Source organism: Melanerpes formicivorus, unplaced genomic scaffold, assembly GCF_026170545.1.
Source record: "Melanerpes formicivorus ecotype bairdi unplaced genomic scaffold, bMelFor1.0.p_v2 SCAF_56, whole genome shotgun sequence".
NCBI lineage: Eukaryota > Metazoa > Chordata > Aves > Piciformes > Picidae > Melanerpes > Melanerpes formicivorus.
In genome coordinates, this window is record NW_027142408.1 from 543,155 (window position 1) to 556,161 (window position 13,007).

At 60.3% G+C, this 13,007-nt stretch overlaps 1 protein-coding gene across 2 annotated transcripts in view; it reads left to right on the top strand.

The window, feature by feature from the left end:
• Positions 1 to 11,659, top strand: part of HSF1 (heat shock transcription factor 1) — a 38,775-nt gene extending 27,116 nt beyond the window's left edge. Inside the window, exons 10-14 of one of the 2 annotated variants that reach the window (XM_068161093.1) lie at positions 2,883 to 2,972; positions 6,610 to 6,715; positions 7,744 to 7,809; positions 8,258 to 8,327; positions 9,530 to 11,659. In XM_068161093.1, the coding sequence (XP_068017194.1) occupies positions 2,883 to 2,972; positions 6,610 to 6,715; positions 7,744 to 7,809; positions 8,258 to 8,327; positions 9,530 to 9,735 (538 nt within the window). In that variant the 3' untranslated portion in view covers positions 9,736 to 11,659. The remainder of the gene's footprint in view (positions 1 to 2,882; positions 2,973 to 6,609; positions 6,716 to 7,743; positions 7,810 to 8,257; positions 8,328 to 9,529) is intronic. The other variant, XM_068161094.1, reaches the window with a different exon arrangement.
• Positions 11,660 to 13,007: the final 1,348 nt, after the last annotated feature.

The following is a 13,007-nucleotide window of genomic DNA, read 5'->3' on the forward strand; positions in this document are numbered from 1 at the left end:
AGAGTATCCCATGATTGAGTGGATCCTACCACTGAATGAATGGAACCATTGAGTGGATCCCACCACTGAGTGGATCCAACCATTGAGTGGATCCCTCAACTGGAGGATCCAACCATTGGGTGGATCCCACCACTAAGAGTATCCCATGATTGAGTGGATCCCACCACTAAGAGGATCCTACCATTGAGTGGATCCCTCAACTGGGGGATCCAACCATTGAGTGGATCCCACCCCTAAGTGTATCCCATGATTGAGTGGATCCTACCACTGAATGGATGGAACCATGGAGTGGATCCCACCACTAAGAGTATCCCATGGTTGAGTGGATCCCACCACTAAGAGGATCCCATGAGTGAGTGGATCCCACCACTAAGAGGATGCCATGACTGAGTGGATCCCACCATTGAAAAGATTCAGCCTTGACTGGATCCAGCCATGGAGTGGATCCCACCACTAAGAGGATCCCATGACTGAGTGGATCCCACCACTGAAAAAATTCAGCCATTGACTGGATCTCACCACTGAGTGGATCCCACCACTAAGAGGATCCCACCATTGAGTGGATCCCACCATTGAAAAGATTCAGCCATTGCCTGGATCCAGCCATGGAGTGGATCCCACCACCAAGGGGATCCCCCCACCAAGCAGATCCCGTCGCCAAGGCAAGGCTGCTCCTTGGGGCGGCCTGCAGGCAGGCAGGCAGGGAGGGAGGGGTCAGGGCGGTGGTGCTGATGTTCTGCACCCAGGAGGTGCCTCTGAGCAGCCCCTTTGCCCGAGGCCTCTCTTCAGCTGCCTGGAGGCTGCTCCCTGGGGTGAGCTGCCCTGGGTGGGAGGCGGCAGTGACGGTTGGTGCCTCCAAGGTATGCCCGGGGCGCCCGGGCGCCGGCTCCTGACGGTGGCTTGTCATCACCTGAAGAAGGTTTCGGTTGTTCTCAGGCTGAGTGGAGCCCCTCAGAGCGGGTCCCCGGTGGGAGGTGCCCCCTGGGAGCCACCCAGGCTCTGGTTTCACCCACAAGAGGTCCTTTGTCGGGTTGAACTCCAAGTCACCTCCCCGTGAGCAGCGGTGGGTGACGGGGCGAGGAGCGGGCGGGGGAGGGAAGGCTCAGGAGGGAACACTGCTTGGTGAGCCCCAGGGGTGATCCACCACCCACCCAGGGACCCTGCTGAGCCACGGGCCAAGAGCCACAGCCTCAGACTCAGGGCATCATGGAGCGGCTTGGGAAGGCTCTCCAGGCTCCTGGAGTCCAACCAGTGACCCAGCACTGCCAGGGCAGCACCACACCATGGCCCTCAGCACCACAACTCCAGGGCTTGGAGTTCCTCCAGGGATGGGGACTCCAGGGACACTGCCCTGGGCAGCCTGGGCCAGGCCTGCACAAGCCTCAAGGGGCAGAAATTCTTCCTCATGGCCAACCTCAACCTCCCCTGGGAAAACCTGAGGCCACTTCCTCTTGGCCCAGTGCTTGGCACAAGAGCTCTCAGCCCCCCTGGCTGCAGCCTACTCTCAGGGACTTGCAGAGAGCCACAAGGTCTCCCCTCAGCCTCCTTTGCTGCAGGCTTCACACCCCCAGCTCCCTCAGCTGCTCCTCACCCAGCTCCCTTGCCCTTCTCTGGACACCTTCAGCCCCTCAAGGTCCTTCTTGGAGTCAGGGGCCCAAAGCTGAGCCCAGCACTCCAGTGGTGGCCTCCCCAGCCCAGGGGCACCATCCCTGCTCTGCTGCTGCTGCCCACCCTGGGGCTGCTCCAGGCCAGGCTGCTGGTAGCCTTCTTGGCCAGCTGGGCACTCCCTGGCTCCTCTCCAGCTGCTGCCACCAACCCCCCAGGGCCTTTGCCCCCAGGCACTTTCCAGCCCCTCTGCCCCCAGCCTGGAGCTGGTCTTGGTGGGCCCCAGGAGCTAGGCCTGCACTTGGCCTTGGTCAAGCTCATCCCATTGGCTTCACCCAGCCAGCCTGGCCAGGTGCCTCTGGAGAGCTTCAAATCTCTCTGTAGATCCTTCAAACCCTCCAGCAGACCAGCACTGCCTCCCAGCTTGGTGTCACCTCCAGAATTCCTCAAGGTGCCTCCATCCCCTCATCCAAATCCATAGAGATGTTAAACAGAACTGTGCCACACAACAAACCCCTGGCAGAAAAAGGTTGTCCTCACAGAGCTTTTGCCTGGGTTGGGACCAACCTGGGCTGGATCCAGCCTGGGCTGGGAGCAATCTGAGCGGGATCCAACCTAGGCTGGAACCAACCTGAGCTGGAACCAACCTGGGCTGGATCCAACCTAGGCTGGAGCCAACCTGGGCTGGAACCAACCTGGGCTGGGAGCAACCTGGGCTGGGACCAACCTGGGGTGGAACCAACATGAGCTGGATCCAACCTAGGCTGGAACCATCCTGGGCTGGGAGCAACCTGAGCTGGAACCAACATGAGCTGGATCCAACCTGGGCTGGGAGCAACCTGGGCTGGAACCAACCTGAGCTGGATCCAACCTAGGCTGCATCCAACCTGAGCTGGAACCAACCTAGGCTGCATCCAACCTGGGCTGGAACCCCCCTGAGCTGGATCCAACCTGGGTTGGAACCAACATGAGCTGGACCCCCCTGAGCTGGAACCCCACTGATCTGGAACCCCCCTGAGCTGGACCCCCCTGAGATGTGTGCACTGGCTTGCTGAGGGCTGTTTTCCTGCTGTCCCTCCTTGCTCCTCAGCCTCTCTCCTGCCCGAGCTTCCTGCCGCAGCTCTCGCTGCCGTCGCCCCGGTGCCTTCCACGCCGTTTCCACCGGCTGAGCATGGCTCATCTGCCTCTCCTCTGACCATAACCCAGCTTCCTGCCCTCCCCAGGGGCTGCCTGGGGGCCTTTTGACTGCAGTGTCCTCTTCTCTTTGTCTCTTGCAGTTTGACTCGTGCCCCGCAGCTGGCAGAGGTCCCTCGGCTTTGCCCCACTTCCTCCTCCTCCTCCTCTCACCACTGCAGAGCACAGCAAGGGTCAGCATCCAGAGCTGCTGCTGGGCAGGAGAGCAGGGCATGCTGGCACTGATCATGGAATCATGGAGTGCTTGAGGTTGGCCAAGAGCTTTAAGCTCCTGGAGTCCAAGCAGTGACCCAGCACTGCCAGGGCACCACCACACCATGGCCCTTGGCACCACAGCTCCACTTGGAAACCCCTGCAGGGCTGGGGGCTCCAGCACTGCCCTGGGCAGCCTGGGCCAGGCCTGCACAACCCTTTCATTGAGGGCATTTCTCCTCAGGTCCTACCTGAGCCTCCCCTGGGGCAACTTGAGGCTGGTTCCTCTTGCCATGAAGGAACCATGAGGACCTGGAGGGTGCAGGGCCCAGGGACTGTGTTGTCCATGGTCCAGAGCTGCTCCACCTGCTCAGAGACAGTGGGACAACTCAGAGGGAAAGCAACAGTGGGGAGAAACCAACTCAGCTATGGACAGCAGGGCCATGAAGATGATGCAAGAACTGGGGCACCCCATGTGGGGACAGCCTGAGAGAGTTGGGGTTGTTCAGCCTGGAGAAGAGAAGGCCCCAGGAGACCTTCTGGTGGCCTTGCAGGTTGGTTGGGGCTCTGAGCAAGCTGCTCTGGTTAGAGGTGTCCCTGCTAACTGTGGGGGGGTTGGACTGGCTGACATTTAAGGTCCCTTCCCACCCAAAGCAGTCCATGATTCCATGATCTTCAGTGCTTCAGGTTCAGAGGACTGGGGGTTGATTGTCACCTCAGTGTGTCTGCTCTCTGATGGGAATGAGCCAGCAGAATGTTCTTGGAGGGGTTCAAGGTCAGAAGGGTTGGGCAGCTCCACTGGCTTGTGGAGTGAGGTTGGTACCACTGGGAGCTGCTCCAACACCAGCTGTCCTTGATGGAGATCTGGGAAACAAGTGTGGAGCTCAGGAGCTCCAGGCTCTTGCCAGGAGGATGTTCTCATAGCCCTAGAGCACTGTGGTGCTGGCTACTGGCTGGGCTTGCAGGAGGCTCCTTCACCATCACACAGCCAGTGCTGGAGGCATCTCAAGGGCCTGACAGATGTTCCCACCTCAGTGTCACTGCAAACTGTGCCATCTCCCCAGTACAAGCTCATCTGAGTCCTGCTGGAAGGAGAAGCAGGTCAAGTGCCTTCTGCTTCCTCCACCAGTCACAGCAAGGATCTCATGGCCAGGATGTCCTTGGCAGTGGCTCTGGTACAGCTCACCTGATGGCTGGAGCCACCAAGACATCAGCATTGAAGCCACCTTGTGCCAGGGAGGGGAAGCAGACCCATGGAGAGTAGATAAGTCCACTCAGAAGGGCTTCTTGTGGAGCTCCTCAGAGTGTCAAAGAGTTGACCATGGAGTGAGACCTGCCAGCATGGGCTGGCTTCAGAGCTTCACCAGCTGGAAACTCCAACAGTGAAGGTCTTGCCAGAGCCTGAGCTCCAGCAGGAGCTGAGGAATCCCCCAGTCCCAGCCTGCAGGGGTGTGCAGTGAGCTCTGGGGCTCACCCAGGGCAGCCCCCTGCTCCAGCAGGGGCACCCCCAGCAGGTGCCCAGGATCCCCAGGCCCAGCTGCCTTTGCAAGCTCTCCACACAAGGACACTCCACAACCTCTCTGGGCAGCCTGCTCCAGGGCTCAGAAGCCTCCAAGCCAAGAGGTTGCTCCTGAGGGAACCTCCTGGCTTCCACTTTGTGCCTGCTGCCCCTTGGCCTGGCCCTGGCCACCACTGGCAAGGGGCTGGCCCCAGCCTCTTGTCCCCCAGCCTGCAGATGCTGAGAAGATTCCCTCTGAGTCTTCTCCTGCCCAGGCTCAGCAGCCCCAGGTCCCTCACTCTTCCCTCCTCAGAGTCTTCTCAGCAGCTTCCCAGCCTGCAGTGGCCTCTGTGCAGCAGTTGCCAGGCTGTGAGCTGGGGAGCCCAGCCCTGGCCCCAGTTGTGCAGCTGTGTGCTGAGCAGGGCAGAGCAGAGGGGCAGGAGAACCTCCCTTGTCCTGCTGGCCACACTCTGCTGCATGTCCCCAGGGGACCCTTGGCCTTCTTGGCCACCTTGCTGGCTGATGGGGACCTTGTTTCCCCCCAGCACTCCCAGTTCCTTCCCAGCAGCTTTCCCCCCTCCTCAGAACTGAGCCAAGGGGCTGTTGTACCCTCCCCCTGCCCTGGCTGAAGCTCAGGAGGTTCCTCTGCCCACCTCTCCAGCCTGGGCAGCTCTGGCTGGGTGGCACAGAGCCTGCAGGGTGTCAGCACTGCTCCCAGTTTGGGCAAGCAGCCAGCTGCTTGAAAGGACAAGAAATGCTCCTCTGCAGGCACTGGTGGTTGGGAGGACAGGAGCTCCATACCCTCTGAGAAGAGCAGGAGCTTGCTGTGGAGCTCCAGGCCATGAGCTGAACCTGCTGCTGCCAGTGTGGGCAGATTGTGGAGCTTTGCAGCAGGAGCTGGGGGCAGTCCCTGCCAGACAGGATGGTCTTTCCCAGGGCTGGTCCTCAGAGAGCTTTCTGCACTTCTTGGTAGCCCCATGAGGTTCAGAGCATCAGCTTCTCTGGTTCTGGAGCATAGTGGGCAGCAGTGGCACAATCACCATGGAGCTGGAGAATGAGAGGACATGAGGCCAGTTCCCCACCTCAGCAGCCCACCTTCTCTTCTCTCCAGGTGACCACTCTCTGGAGCTGCATCTCTCAGCCCTGGGTCTTGAGAAGGTTCCTAACTGGACCCAGGACTTGAGAACAACCTTTGGCAGAGCTGCTCATGCTCCACCAGCCACCCTGCTCCTCAGAGCTTGTGCTTTTCACAAGGCCTGATGTGTGGTTGGCCCTTGGGTGCTGTCCATCCCAGCAGTGTCCACTTCCCAGCTGGCTTTGGAGGGAGCCCAGCTTTGACCAGGCACCAGCTTTTGGTGCTCACTGGGTGCTCTCTGGTGCTCACTGGGTGCTCTTTGGTGCTCACTGGGTGCTCTCTGGTGCTCCCAGGAGATGAGCAGCTCCACCAGTAGGTGATGATGCAGTGACAAGGCTCATTTGAGCAGGTACATGGGAGCAACTTGAGTCCTCTCCATGGTCACCAGAAACTCCATCTGATGGACAAAGAAGTCATCCCCGTGGCCAGCCCAGACCTGAAGGAGTCTCCTGGCCACCAAAGAGCCCCCTGACACTTCTCCCCCAAGTTGTTGCAGGGAGGGAGGTTTGCTGCCCTTGGTTGTGTGTCCACAAGCAGGAGATGCCAAGCAGGGGTGGTTGGACCTGCTGTTTGGATCGAGAAAGGGTCCAAAGCCACACCAGGACCCCCAGCAGCCCATGGGGCTGGTGGTGCCAAGCCCCCAAAGCAGGGAGGTGGATGTTTGTAGGCTATTAAAGATGGCTCTTCCATCTGAGTTGTGCTTGGACCTCTCAGGAGGAAGGGGTGGCAGTGTCTCCAGTCCCAAGACTTGGTGGAGAGCATGGCTGTGGTGTTGCACCTGCACCTTTGAGCTCCCTGGCAGCTGGAGGTGGATCTCAGAAGGGTCAGGAGTCCCAGCCCCGCTCTCCTGCCCAGGTCGGAGGAGGGTGCCAAGGGGCCTCGGGTGGACAAAGTCCCTCTGGAAGCCCTGGGAGCTCAGGGCTCTGCAGAACCTGGGAGAGGCTTCCTCAGGTGGATCTCCAGCACCTCCCTTCCTTTTCCACAGGAATGAACTCAACGACCATCTGGACAGCATCGACTCCAACCTGGACAACCTCCAGACCATGCTGACCACGCACGGCTTCAGTGTGGACACCAGCGCCCTGCTGGACGTGAGTGCCTGCTGCTGCCCCTGCCCCTGCTCCTGCTGCCCCTGCTGAGTGCCTGCTGCTGCCCCTGCTGAGTGCCTGCTGCTGCCCCTGCCCCTGCTCCTGCTGCCCCTGCTGAGTGCCTGCTGCTGCCCCTGCTGAGTGCCTGCTGCTGCCCCTGCCCCTGCTCCTGCTGCCCCTGCTGAGTGCCTGCTGCTGCCCCTGCTGAGTGCCTGCTGCTGCCCCTGCCCCTGCTCCTGCTGCCCCTGCTGAGTGCCTGCTGCTGCCCCTGCCCCTGCTCCTGCTGCCCCTGCTGAGTGCCTGCTGCTGCCCCTGCTGCTGCTGCTGCTGCTCCTGCTGCCCCTGCTGAGTGCCTGCTGCTGCCCCTGCCCCTGCTCCTGCTGCCCCTGCTGAGTGCCTGCTGCTGCCCCTGCTCCTGCTCCCCCTGCTGCTGCTGCTCCTGCTGAGTGCCTGCTGCTGCCCCTGCTCCTGCTCCTGCTGCCCCTGCTGAGTCCCTGCTGCTGCCCCTGCTGCTGCCCCTGCTGACCCTGCTGAGTCCCTGATGAGTGCCTGCTGCTGCCCCTGCTCCTCCTGGCCCTGTTACCTGCTGACCCTGCTCCTGCTGACCCTGCTCCTCCTGCCCCTGTTCCTGCTCTTGCTCCTGCTCCTCCTGACCCTGCTGACCCTGCTGAGTGCCTGCTGCTGCCCCTGCCCCTGCTCCTGCTCCCCCTGCTGCTGCTGCTCCTGCTGAGTGCCTGCTGCCCCTGCTGAATGCCTGCTGCTGCCCCTTGGCCTTCTTGGCCACCTTGCTGGCTGATGGGGACCTTGTTCCGCCCTAGCACTCCCAGTTCCTTCTCCTTGGAGCTGCTTCCCAGCAGCCCTTCCCCTCCCCTGTACTGGCCCATGGGGTTCTGTACTGGCCCGTGGGGTTGTCCCTCCCCTTACCCTTTGCCCCCATCCTCCCCTCACACCACTGTGTGGCTTTGTGGGGACAGATGGAGCATGGTAGCTCCAGGACTCCATTTGCAGCAGCCCTCTCCTTCCCTTGGCAGCTCTTCAGCCCTTCAATGACGGTTACAGACATGAACCTTCCTGACCTGGACAGCAGCTTGGCCAGCGTGAGTAGCTCCTCGGGGTGGATCTGCTGGGATCAGCAGTGCCCCTGTGCTCTTCCCTCAAGCTGTGAACACCCTCCAGCCAAGCCCCAAGCCCATGGGGAGGAGAGGTGGGACAGAGGAGGAATGTGGAGCTGGAGAGGCTTACTCCAAGCTCCTCACATGGAGAGCAGAGCTCTTCATTACTCATCCACCATCTGTGAGGTGCCAAGCCCTCCAGCTCTGCCAGGGCACCACCAAACCATGGCCCTCAGCAGCACAGCTTGGAAACCCCTCCAGGGGTGGGGACTCCAACACTGCCCTGGGCAGATGGTGTCCCTCCCTCAGTGGGGCTCTGAGGCTATCTTGGCTTTCTTTGGTTTGTGTTGGGGTCATCTCCAAGGTGGAGATGGAGAGGACCCACCTGTCCCACCCCTGCAATGCATCACCAACCCAGCCTTTGTCCCTGCAGATCCAGGATCTCCTTTCAACCCAGGAGCAGCAGAAGCCAACTGAGACAGAGGCCAGCACGGTGGACACAGGTACCAGGTGGCCTTGACTCAGTAGCACAAGAATTGGGGCTGTGGCAAAATGGTTTATCCACCCAAAACATGGATTTGGTTGAGGGAGGTGCTGGAGAAGGGATCATCTGGAGGAGGCTTTGGGCACTAGTGTAGATGCCCAGTGAGAGTAACTGGAAGAGAACCATGGAGTCATGGGATGGGTTTGGTTGGAAGAGGCCTCCAAGCTCCTGGAGTCCACCCAGTGACCCAGCACTGCCAGGGCAGCACCAAGCCATGGCCCTCAGCACCACAGCTTCAGGGCTTGGAAACCCCTGCAGGGATGGGGACTCCAGCACTGCCCTGGGCAGCCTGGGCCAGGCCTGCACAAGCCTCAAAGGGCAGGAATCCCCAGCCCCCTTGCCCTTCTCTGGACACCTCTAGCCCCTCCTGGTCCTTCTTGGGGTCAGGGGCCCAAAACTGAAGGAGAACTGCCCTAGAAGCCATCCCATGCCAGCTGCCCTCCAACTCATTCCAGTTGTCCTCCAACTCATCCCAGCTGCCCTCCAACTCATCCCAGTTGTCCTCCAACTCATCCCAGTTGCTCTCCAACTCATCCCAGTTGTCCTCCAACTCATCCCAGTTGTTCTCCAACTCATCCCAGCTGCCCTCCAACTCATCCCAGTTGTTCTCCAACTCATCCCAGTTGTTCTCCAACTCATCCCAGCTGCCCTCCAACTCATCCCAGTTGTTCTCCAACTCATCCCAGTTGCTCTCCAACTCATCCCAGTTGTTCTCCAACTCATCCCAGCTGCCCTCCAACTCATCCCAGTTGTTCTCCAACTCATCCCAGTTGTTCTCCAACTCATCCCAGTTGTTCTCCAACTCATCCCAGCTGCCCTCCAACTCATCCCAGTTGTTCTCCAACTCATCCCAGTTGTTCTCCAACTCATCCCAGCTGCCCTCCAACTCATCCCAGTTGTTCTCCAACTCATCCCAGTTGCTCTCCAACTCATCCCAGTTGTTCTCCAACTCATCCCAGCTGCCCTCCAACTCATCCCGGTTGTTCTCCAACTCATCCATCCTAGTTATTCCCCAACTCATCCCGGCTGCCCTGCAGCTCATCCCAGCTGCCCTCCTGCCGACCCCAGTTGCCCTGCAGCTCATCCCAGCTGCCCTGCGGCTCCTGGCAGCCGTTGGCCGTGCCCGGCAGCTGCCCTCAGCCGGCGTCTCCGTGTCTGCAGGCAAGCAGCTGGTGCACTACACGGCCCAGCCCCTGCTGCTGGTGGACTCGAGCGCGGTGGACATGGGCAGCGGGGACCTGCCCATCTTCTTCGAGCTGGGCGAGGGTCCCTACTTCACGGACGGGGACGAGTACTCGGAGGACCCAACCATCTCCCTCCTGTCGGGGGCCGAGCAGCCCAAGCCCAAGGACCCTGCCGTCTCCTAAGAGCGCCCCCCCCGCCACCACCGCCGGGGTGGGCTTGAAGGAGAAGACGACCCCGCGCCGCGGGGACCCGCGCCCGCCGCCGGCCTCCTCGCTTCGCGCAGCCCCGGACAGCTCCGAGCTCCTTCCCCCGGCGCCGCCGGGATTCCATTTGTGTGTTGTGCTTCACCGGCCGTCCCCGGACCCGCTTCAGACGCCGGCCGCCGCCCGGCGCAGCCCCGCTCGGCCGCCTTCGAAGGGCCGGGGCGAGGGGCGCCTGCGGGAGACCCTGCGCTCCGCCCGGGGGCCCCGCCGGGGAGGGGACGCCGAGAGCTGGGCCGGACGGAGAACGCTGACCTGATCGCGTGCCCGTGGGGGCAAGCAGGAGCCCACCACCACCAGCTGATGCTTATGTGCCCATGGGGGCAACCATGAGCCCACCACCCAATGGTGATGCTTATGTGCCCATGGGGGCAGCCAGGAGCCCACCACCACCAGCTGATGCTTATGTGCCCATGGTGGAAACCATGAGCCCACCACCCAATGGTGATGCTTATGTGCCCATGGTGGAAACCATGAGCCCACCACCCAACGGTGATGCTTATGTGCCCATGGTGGAAACCATGCGCCCACCACCCAATGGTGATGCTTATGTGCCCATGGGGGCAACCATGAGCCCACCTCCCAAAGTTGATGCTTATGTGTCCATGGTGGAAACCATGAGCCCACCACCACCAGGTGATGCTTATGTGCTCATGGTGGCAACCATGAGCCCACCACCCAACGGTGATGCTTATGTGCCCATGGTGGAAACCATGAGCCCACCTCCCAGTGGTGATGCTTATGTGCCCATGGGGGCAACCATGAGCCCACCACCCAATGGTGATGCTTATGTGCCCATGGGGGCAACCATGAGCCCACCTCCCAATGGTGATGCTTATGTGCCCATGGGGGCAACCATGAGCCCACCACCCAAAGGTGATGTTTATGTGTCCATGGTGGAAACCATGAGCCCACCACCACCAGGTGATGCTTATGTGTCCATGGTGGAAACCATGAGCCCACCACCCAAAGTTGATGCTTATGTGCCCATGGTGGAAACCATGAGCCCACCACCCAATGGTGATGCTTATGTGCCCATGGTGGCAACCATGAGCCCACCACCCAAAGGTGATGCTTATGTGTCCATGGTGGAAACCATGAGCCCACCACCCAAAGGTGATGCTTATGTGCCCATGGGGGCAGCCAGGAGCCCACCACCACCAGGTGATGCTTATGTGTCCGTGGTGGGAGCCACGAGCCCGCCACCACCAGGTGATGCTTATGTGCTCATGGTGGCAACCATGAGCCCACCACCCAAAGTTGATGCTTATGTTTTGTTGCCCGTGGTGGTACCCACCAGCCATGAGCTGATGCTTATGTTCTGTGCTCGTGGTGGCAACCATAACCCTGCCACCACGAGCCGATGCTTACGTGCTCACAGTGACAACCATAACCCCACCACCGTGAGCCACCAACACGGACGTGGGGTGGGGAGAGGGTGTACAACCAGGGAGGGAGAGAGTTCCTCTGCCCCCCCATGCCCTGGAGAGGCCAAGATGATGTTTCCAAGCAGAGCAATCCCAGTTTGGCCCACATGGGTAAGCACAGGTCTGGCCTCTCCCTGGTGGTGGTGATGTCCCCAGGAGGGTGTCTGGTTGCCCCCCAGCCTCCAAGCCCAGCTTCTCTCTGGATCTCCTCTCGCTCCGTGTGTTCCAGTTTGGTTCTTTTGCCTGGGGGGGGTTGATGTTTCTCCTGCCGCTTGGAGCCGCCGGGATTTGTCCCCTGTCCACGTGGGAATGTTGGGAGGAGACAAAACAACTCTGTATCTTGGGGTTCTCCAGGAGAGAAGGACCCAGAGATGGACAATATCTGCTCTAGAGCGACAAATATATCACGAGCCAACGCCCTGCGGCCTCCTCTGCTCTCCTGGGCTCCACCGCTGCGCTCCAGGCTTCCCCAGCGCCTGCGGGGGGGGTGGAGGGAGGGGATGGAGGTGGGAGGAGGAGGAGAAGAAGGTGGGATGAGGAGGAGAGGAAGGTGGATGAGGAGGAGAGGAAGGTGGGATGGAGGGGGGATGAGGAGAGGAAGGTGGGATGAGGAGAGGAAGGTGGGATGGAGGTGGGATGAGGAGGAGGGAAAGGTGGGATGAGGAGAGGGAGGGGGGATGAGGAGGAGAGGTGGAATGAGGAGGAGAGGGAGGGGGGATGGAGGGGGGATGAGGAGGAGAGAAAGGTGGGATGAGCAGAGGAAGGTGTGATGGAGGTGGGATGAGGAGAGGAAGGTGGGATGGAGGTGAGAAGGAGAGAAAGGTGGGATGGAGGTAGGATGAGAGGAAGGTGTGATGGAGGTGGGATGAGGAGAGGAAGGTGGGATGGAGGTGGGATGAGGAGAGCAAGGTGGGATGGAGGTGGGATGAGGAGAGGAAGGTGGGATGGAGGGAGGATGAGAGGAAGGTGGGATGGAGGGAGGATGAAGAGAGAAAGGTGGGATGGAGGTGCCTTGAAGGTGGGAGAAAGATGGGGTAAAGATGAGGATGGGATAGAGATGGGATGAGGGTGAGATAAGGATGGGATGGAGGTGGCATGAATATGGGATGAAGATTGGCTGGAGATGGGGTGGACATGAGAAGAAGATTGGATAAAGATGAAAAACATGGGATGAAGATGGGATGGAAATGGGATGAGAAAGATAGGGTGAAGGTGTGGGAAAGATGGGCTGGAGATAAAGATGGGATGAAGATGAGAAAGTTGGGATAAAGACAGGGTGGAGATGGGATGAGGCTGAGATAAAGATGGGATGAAGATGAAATAAAGCTGGGGAAAAGATGAGACAAAGCTGGGGTGGAGAAGGGCTGAAGATGAGGTAAAGCTGGGATGAAGATGCAGGAAGTGCCCTTTGTACCCTGGGCATCCTGTGCCTTGGGGTGAGGGTCCCAGTGCCTGCTCCAGCAGAGCTGGAGGTGTCACTGAGATGGGGGTGTGGGCCCTGTGCCATGGCTCAGATCCTCCCATCCCAGCCTGCAGGGATGTGCAGGGGGCTCTGGAGCTCACCCAGGGCAGCCCCCTGCTCCAGCAGGGGCACCCCCAGCAGGTGCCCAGGATCCCCAGGCCCAGCTGCCTTTGCAAGCTCTCCACACAAGGAGACTCCACAACCTCTCTGGGCAGCCTGCTCCAGGGCTCAGAAGCCTCCAAGCCAAGAGGTTGCTCCTGAGGGAACCTCCTGGCTTCCACTTTGTGCCTGCTGCCCCTTGGCCT